Source organism: Strongylocentrotus purpuratus, unplaced genomic scaffold (genome assembly GCF_000002235.5).
Source record: "Strongylocentrotus purpuratus isolate Spur 01 unplaced genomic scaffold, Spur_5.0 spur5_scaffold_11, whole genome shotgun sequence".
In the NCBI taxonomy this organism is placed as follows: Eukaryota; Metazoa; Echinodermata; class Echinoidea; order Camarodonta; family Strongylocentrotidae; genus Strongylocentrotus; species Strongylocentrotus purpuratus.
Genome location: NW_022145596.1, coordinates 24,815,753 through 24,825,056, shown reverse-complemented (window position 1 = coordinate 24,825,056; position 9,304 = coordinate 24,815,753). Strand labels below are relative to the sequence as shown.

At 34.0% G+C, this 9,304-nt stretch overlaps 1 protein-coding gene across 3 annotated transcripts in view; it reads right to left on the bottom strand.

Moving 5' to 3' along the window:
- Positions 1-8,687: 8,687 nt before the first annotated feature.
- LOC100892227 (semaphorin-1A) overlaps positions 8,688-9,304 on the bottom strand; it is a 50,975-nt gene continuing 50,358 nt past the window's right edge. For all 3 annotated transcript variants that reach the window (XM_030980944.1, XM_030980946.1, XM_030980945.1), the window contains exon 17: positions 8,688-8,950. In XM_030980944.1, the coding sequence (XP_030836804.1) occupies positions 8,804-8,950 (147 nt within the window). In that variant the 3' untranslated portion in view covers positions 8,688-8,803. The remainder of the gene's footprint in view (positions 8,951-9,304) is intronic.

The window sequence follows — 9,304 nt, the reverse complement described above, 5'->3', positions numbered from 1 at the left end:
GCTAGATTTAAGAGCTCTTGACTGCCCTAAACACTAAAAACCAACTTGAAATCACTCAATGCCTGTTTTGATGCATCCATGGTGTTATGTATTTTGCCAACTGAACCTTAATACAGTACGACATAGCCCAAGCTGTTGATCAAGGCATATGAGTCGTTACAGGAGTGCGGGATATTTTGTGCAAGTTTAAGGGTGGCTTGAGAATCCATCATTAAATAAACACATGATAAAGCAGTGACATTGGTCAGCTCTGATGGCATCTTATGTATTTGTTCATGTTTCTCGCGCAAATTCAAAATATGGGCAAGTTCATGGGATTTCGTCATGTGCCCCGTGCAAGTTACCAATTATTGCCTTTGATGTAAACATTGAAGGTTTTGCTTGATAATGTGGTCTGATCTAATCTATAGGAGAGGCTTAAATTGACACATAGTACTAAAATCCTGGGACTCCGTCATTTCAGATTAATTTGCTCATACGGCCGTTAAAATAGTAAGCGGCTTGGAGCATATGCAGAATGATTTGGGGTGAGGGAGGGGTGGTTGCCTGGGAGCCCCCCCCCCCCCCCAGCAGTTTTGCAAATTGTGACTCAATTGTGTGTTTCTTTTGTTTTTTAACATCGCCTCATTAATTTTTAATGAAGGAAACTTTTCAATATTTTATCATTTTCAAGATTTCTCACATGTCTATAGGCTTAGATGTGGAGTTTTCTTTTTCCCCAATAATAATAGGCAAATGTGACAACGGTTTATCGTAAAAGGGCGTCGGGGCGTGTTTGATGAATATTGGAATAACGTGCGAGCTAGGCTTTTTCTTTATAGAGTTTCTTTATAATGTTTCAGGATTTTTTGTGTATGTGTGTCTGAATGCCCTGCTCGCTTTACACTGATTCCCTTTACAACGTTTCTTACTTTCTTTATCAGGTTTCAGGATAAACTTTTTGTGTCTGAATTGGCTAATAATTGAATTAGAATATATGAACGTGTATTAAAAGAAAGATCGCGTAAGTGTAAAATCATATTTTTTAATGAATTCAATCAACCTTATCGTTTGTTTTTTCGGATACAGGGTTTATTAAGTTGGACCTAAACAAGACTCCTGTTATGAATAGAAATACCTAGACCTGATTTAATTTATTAATCAGAAATTGCACCAGAGATGCGAGTATTGGGTGTATTGTGTCATGTCCATTGGCATATTCACCTTGGTTGAAATTCTATGAGAGAGAGAGCTATACAAATATATTATTCTAAGGATATGACAACCAAGCACATGTGAATAGTTCAAAAAAATGTTAAGTGTTAACACTGTCATTTTAAGTGACTTAAAAGAAGGTGAGTTTTCTGTGTATTCTAGTGTTTCAGCCCTGATATGATAAGATAGGTAAATCCCCTGGTAAGCAAAGAGTTTTGTTGTGTTAAGATAAAGGTTCCAGTATTTCTTGTGAAAAATCAGAGCAGGAGCAATTTAATGAAATGACACAAAGTAAATCATATACTTGTCTGGGTATTTTAATAACATGAAAGCACACGAATCAAAAGTCTGTGTAGTAATAAAACCAAGTGAAATGAACATATATGTTTTCTCATACTTTTACATGTACAGAGATGAAATATACAGTACAATCTGAATTCATGAATATTTTCGTTATAAAATGAAAGATACATCAACAGCTGGATGTAAATGACAGTTCCATATACTTAAAACAAAAATTGTTGCCTTTTTTATTTTCGCTCAATAAACTGCATTATTTACACATCACATATTGGTTCAGATATCCACAAAAATTTTAAAAGCTGGATTGCCTTTTTGAAGAGCGTCGTGCACAATAATTTTCTGAGTACCATTGTCGCGAATGAGTTTTAAAAAAAAATCAAAGATGGATTTACATTCTTTATGCAATACTTATAGGTACATAATCAGTTATGTAGTGGGTGACATGGTGGGGTAAAGGGCTTGCAGGTCAGCAGGAGCCAAAATAATCCTCTATTACGTACTTTCATGATTATAGATGTAAAACAAGGTAATATTTGATTTTGCTATACGTGAATTTCATTTACTATCAAAGGAACCAGCTTGATATTTCAACACTGTCACTATTAGTCATTACATGCATCTTAATTTTAGGTGCACTTTTCTGGAAACAATTAATAATCATCTTTGATATACTTGCCCATTTTTTAACAAATATTAAACATAACACAGTAAAAGCATATCAGAATAATGTGCAATTCATTTATTTACAAAATCGTTATGGATCAGTTATTTAAAGTAATCAGAAATGGAATTTTCTTTTCAAGCAGACGCATATTTATTTAAGATTCTCAAAGGAGTAATTGTGATTGTCATCTACAAGCCCAGCTTTGCAGCAGTCCCCTCCAGGACCAACCTGTTTTATATGCATGTTGTACACTGTGGACAAATATATTGTTACGTTTCATTGGTTTACTATGTACAATGCAATACCATGTAATTTATTTTATTTTGTTGTAAATGGAAATAAACGAAATAAATAAATTGTGTAATCTATACTCTTCCAAGATTTCAAAGATATTTGTATATATCATGGAATAAAATTAAGTTTATTTTTGTGTCACAGTATATCTTAAAGGCGTCGTTTAACAGTGTAGAATCTGAGATGCATGGCTCGACATGTTATCAGTGTCTGTGATATGGAGTAATATTGAAGCCCTCAAAAAATTGCGCTTCAAAATGATCATGAAGTGCCTCAAAAAGCGAGACCGGTTTTACCATACTCATTTTCCTCAATAGACTGTAGTGTTATAGGAAAACGCAACATGAAATTTCAATTTTCAATCATAAAAATCTTGATAATCAGACAGGCGATCGGCTTGTAAAAGGCATGGGGTTCCTGACTGACCTAAGAGTGTATAATTATGATTGTAGCATGAGCTAAATCCAAGATTTTGTTTCAGAATCTTAGACAAAGTTACCTGATCTTGTTTTAAAATCTGTTTTCATTTCTTCATTTACTTCATGACACCCTTTGCAAATTATTTTCAAAGTAATTTCAGAAATCTAAAGTCCTCATGCATGCCATGCATCTTAAACGATTCTCTACATAATTATATGAAGATCATTACAAATGATCAAAAGACAAAAAGATATATACACCCACTTTTACACTTTCCTTTGATATGTAATTATATACAGTAAAATAGTTGTATATATTGCATACCCACCATAGCTACAATGTGATAGAAAGACAGCTGCTTTATAATGATTTTTTATGAGATAGAGGCCAAAATATTACGATTGTAATTTATTTTCAAATACAAACGGCAACACACACCAAAAAAAGCACTATATAAGAACTAGCTTTTAGTATTATTCTGATTTAAAAACACACTAAAATGTCAACAAAATGCTGGACACAAGTTTTCTTCTGTACATTACAAATTCTCACTGCAGAATATTTTTTAAATTTCATTATGTCTCTATCCCACTCTTGTCATATTTACAAAACAATATATCTCGCAATAACTTGGCATTTCATGCTATTCAAAAGTAAAGACAGGACCATATCAACAAAAAAAGCAAACATGTTCTACTGCTTGTAAATCTTATTCCTTTACACTCAAGCCCACAAAGTATATGTACTTGATACACAATTTCAGAAAATTTCAACTCTTAAGAATGTCTCATTCTTGTCTACATTTCATAGTGTTTAGTTTTGATATTTCAAAAATTATTTCTGTATAAGTTTACAGCATCTTATATACACGTGTAAGTGCATCACAATTCTGCCTATCGCATATAGCCATCCCATCTTAATCTTAATACTTGCAGGACTCTGGCATGCTGGGAAGGGTTTCATTGCCCATGATATTGAACCTCATAAACATCCAAACAAAAACAAGAAACTACCTTTGTTCCCAATAATGAACAGAGTAGATATACATTTATGACTAATGCGTTTACTACTTTTGAGCAAAGTAATCATACACGAAAGCAAATCAACCAAGGTACGTCAGAATTTGGTTTCCCACACAGCTGCTATCGAGAGCTAACCTTGGCTATGTGAAGTAGGGAGAATTGAAATGTTTACATAGGGCACTTGCCTTACATGCATTGTATATTATTAAAGGCACAACGATGACAAGATGTGATTACACGTGTTAAGAGATATTTGACGATTAAGGGCATAAGTAACCCATAGCAGTTTAATGTTACCTCAGTCGGTAAGTGAAGGTTTTGCATTTTTCATCAAGAATTGTACATGTACATGTAATTAACGCTCATGGAGCATATATCCCACAATATTTGGAGTTAATTCTCACTATGAACATGGCGGACAATGAAAGCGGACAAAATATACAGTTCCTCAGGTAGACAAAGGAACATCCCTTCACTGCGTAAAAATGTGTAGAACAGGTGAATATGCATGTGATGTGACACCTGTTCCACACATTTTGACATAAAAGCAGTGAAGGGATGTTCCTTTGTCTACCGCTTTCATTGTCCGCCATGTTCATAGTGTCTGTTGCAGTACATTGCTCTATTCAAATGAGAATTATGTTACTGAAAATAGGCATTCAGCAAATATCCCAAACTGGTGTTGGAGTAGACAGAAACAACCATCTGGTATGGATGTAGCAAGTATAGTAATGGATTGATAATATCATATCAACCTCAAATTGCTTGTACTGTAGGAACACTATATATTTACTTCAATAGTCCGATTTTTATCTTGATAATCCCCCTATTACTACATTAATACAATCCTGTGTAACTTTACCTCCATTCAATTTGTACTTTATACACGTATATCATAATGATTAATATGAAACCGTACGACACTTGAACCAATTCAAGGTAGCTTATCTGAATACATATAAAAACTTGGTGATTAAAATGTATCGATACACAGAAAGTATACACTGATAAATGCATATTGTCTCCATATAAATCATTCAGCAGCACATATGTTTATCAAATTTCATTTGATAAAATCCATGTATGCTCCATCAGGAGAAGTTGTGGTAAAACATCCAAATTCAAACTGTCCATCATGTACATGTATACAGGCCTCTATCGCATCCTGAAAACATAATGCTAGGAAAAATATATAATTCTGACTTCCCACCAGTCTTCCTCTTGTAGAATTAAAACAAATATCAGTTTACAAAAATATTTGTGGAATGCATGCATAAAAAATTCCTTTTTAGATATTTCTTATGTTGTGTGTCAATTCACGACTATTTAGAATCACAGAGGGAACTTTGTATTCATAGTTATAATCATCTGTTTTGTAAAGACTATTTTGCACAAACACCTGTAGAAGTATCATGCCATTGATGGATTCAGGCATCCGCACAATATTTGCACCATCTCCATCCTTTGGGGAACAACGCCCACCTTGAAGGTCACTTTGAGGGAAGCTGGCAAATTCAAAAGTTTAGCATCCCACTACCAGGGAGGTGTTTCACAAAGATCCTAAGTAGAACTTAACACTAAGTTGGACTTAAAAATTATGGACAGCCATTGGAGTCTTAAAATGAAATATATCCAAAAGCAGAAATTCAAGTGTTTTAGACTTTTTTATAAATTCCACGCCAAGAACATGAAATCTCCCATGATAATAGGAAATATGAATGATTTGAATCAACATTTTATGCCTTCTACAAAGAAATTTACAAAATATTTTCAAGGATGCTAATGGCTTCCCATAATTTTTAAGTCCAACTTAGAGTTAAGTTCTACTTAGGATCTTTGTGAAACACCCCCCAGGACCCCATTTCTCTCCTGGGTAAAGAGAGGCAGATGTAAGATATCTTGCCAAATGATGTTAGTGGCATGCTTGGGTTTGAACCCATGATTAAGTGTTACAGCCACTCAACTATGGCAACCTCTGCAGATTCAGAATACTATATACAACAAATGACACGATTTAAATTCTACTATATGACATTAGAATGAAAAAACTGAAGAATCAAATATGGCTGATGGATGAACAAAGGCACTCAGATCTATACGCAAGGCTATAATAGGTTGTAAGACTTTCTCCGGCAACAATTGCAGCTTAGCGGTCGATAACCAAATTCTTTATTTTAACCCTAACATCTTTTTACAACCCTAACCCCATATCTTTCATGAAATAAAACCAAGAGCAACTGTTGCAGGAGTACATGTCGGAGTACCCAATAATATGGACCAAGAAAAGATGAGGCGAGAGTTTGGGCCGACCCAATTTCAGTGTTTTGTCAAATAAGCATGTATTACAAAAAATATGGTGCATATAAAGTTAACAACTTCAATTATTCATACCCTTTAATACCAAGTTTTTTATTTTTGTTCAAGTATGTGAAGTTGATTTGACATATTTTTTATTTTTTACATCACAAAGTATTCAACAAAGGCCCAAATTCAACCAATCCACCATTCAAATAATTAAGTTGTTAACTGTACATGTAGATGTGTATATTTTTCTTGTGGAAAAAATCACATACATTTTTGTTTCCTCACTGTAAATGTGAGGAATGCCTTACCAGAGCAGGCAATAACATACATGTATCGACTTGGTTTTGAAAACGAAGACCAGTCCAAGTTTCAAGACCGCTGCATTATTTCATAAGATTAGAATAAAAATGGCGAATCGAGAACTGGTCTACAGAAACACTTTTTTCTTTGATATCGTCATTCAGTAAAAACCCTTTGAGGACAATTTTCTTTTGATTTGACAGATACTTCCACTGAATTTCATCCCAATTTACCAGTGACCGAGTATTAAGAAAATTTAAAGAAAATTATGGATTCCACTTAAATTTCAAATGCTAATTATACTGTAATGCATTTGTTTTAATTATCCAAATCGAATTGCTAAAATATACTCTCAACGTATTACATAGCGTTATATTTACAAAATTTAAACAAAAAACTAATTCTGCAGAAATATAATAGACGGTACACGATCTAATTTAAAAATAAAATAAATATAAAACCCTTGAACCAAAACATTAGATGTCGCTTTACACAAAACCATTGTATAAAGTAAGCATGCAATTAAAAACTAATACATGTAGATCTATATTCTGCTCAAATTCAATTAAACCTGACCAAAGGGCTAGAATCATAACAAAAAGGAACAATTTAATAATAATAATAATAATAATATTCAGCTTTTATATAGCGCAAATCACAATAAGTCTCTAAGCGCTTCCAAACTTGGATATTATTACCCCGGCTTTAGCTGTGCTGCCATTATAGCGCACTAGCATTTCAAGGAATAAATTCCTACCAGGTACCCATTTACTTCACCTGGGTGGAGTGTGGCAAATGTAGATCAATATCTTGCCAAAGGACATTAGTGCGGCGGAGCTAGGCACTAAACTTAAACTTAACCTAAACCTAAACTTACTTCCTTTGTTAAACCCAACGTACAACAACAAAAGTTATTTTAAAAAAAAAACCCACCTAAACCCAGCAAAGATTAGTTAAATTTGGGCCATTGTATCACACTAATTAACCGAAGGTGATCATATCTTTTTAACAAGCCCAACACAACCTATGATTAAGTGGCATGAATAACCAACATCCAGGATCTTTTACCCCTCTAGCAATCATACAACACATCTATGAAACACAAAACTGGTTGATCCCGCTCACGTTCAGTTGGGCATAACAAATATTTAAAAATCCTTCTCTCTCTAGAATAAATGTATATCAAATTAATCCATGAATAATCAAAGCTGACAAAGGAGCATAAACTTGGGTGCCTACTGGTAATAAAAACATTCCATTCTTTGTACAGCCAATATCACATTATGAAAGGTCATAAAACATCCCTATGCGCTTCCAAAGCACTTTGGAAACTGTTACCCCGGCTGTAGGTAAAGGAACATTTTTATCTGCATACATATTCAAACAAAATTTTGTCTGTGCGGCTGGGGTATATAGAAGTATCATGCTATGTTTTTTTTATGTTACACTGTACTGTGAATTTTTCTGCAAAAAATGTAAGGCATACCGTATTCTGTAAATCTTTGTTTTCTGACCAATAAAAAAATGAGATACCATCTATTCTGATTTGTGCACATTTGAAATTTGAAATTGCTCTTGTAAATATTTGTTTCTTTGTTTCCCTAGTCATTATCTGTAGAAGACAGGAGAGGAAGTACCCCTCCCTTAATCAAAATAAATCACATAATTCATTCTTGAAAAGGCTAAATTAATTCAGGATACTTCCCTTTTTTAGTTCTACTATTTCAGACGGGTTAGAGGCATCTGGCAAATCCCCTGATCCATGAGGAATCCCATGATTCCTTGAGGCTCATTCAGATACATAGGTAACGGCAGACCACAGCGTTTAAAAAAATTCAAACAAAACAATGAAAGGCAACCTCAACCATGTACATTGGAGGTCCTAAACGTATTCACTGACCTCTGTGTTATAAAATACAGAAATGTAATGCGTATTATATGTACATCATACCATAAGCCAACAAGGATTCAGAAATTAAATTTCTATTTAGTAATCCATGAGCATTAGTTGATGGTTTCTTTTCTTTTGTTATTGTATTAATGATTGTTCTTTGTTTTCTTGAATTCTATGTTTAATATTTTTATACTCGTTAATGTTCCTGGAAATAAAATAAACATAAGCGTTACCAAAATAATGATAAAAATCATATAACAATAATATGTCTTGTTTACTGAAGTTTAAGCCTCATCAGTATTAATACCGTTCTCCCTGAGGGCCCTGCAGTCATATTATTACCCAGGCTTTATAAAAAAAAAACGAAAAAATGCTGCGATTCACCATGTCATATCTGAACCAGACTTTTTAGGGACTGCATCCATAGATGTATTTATTGCTGTCTGTACAGGCCTTGTATGTACAGTCGTTGTATGCACAGGTGTCACAATCCCGGACTTGGTTCTTTTTCAACAAAATGTTCGAACTAAAGGAACCTTTATCCTCAGGTGTGGCCTGTGGAAAATGAAATATAGAAAAATGATCATTATGATTATGGTGTATTCATTCAAATGTGTCATGCAGCCTCATTGTACACATTTTTAGCATAAATAAATATAGAATCAAAATGAGTACATGCAAGTACACTGTAATAACAAGGGTATAACAGCATAATGTGATGAAATGAAAGTTGTAAGCAATTTTGCATGGGAAAGGTGACATATGTGGTAGCATGTTTCTGCTCCCAGACGGCCCTGTGCAATGATATGTGCCATACAACACCCTGATTACATGTATAAATAGTCCACAAAAAACGAAATAAGCACACATTCTGTCGGAGTCATGACACCTACTCTCTCCCAAATAACC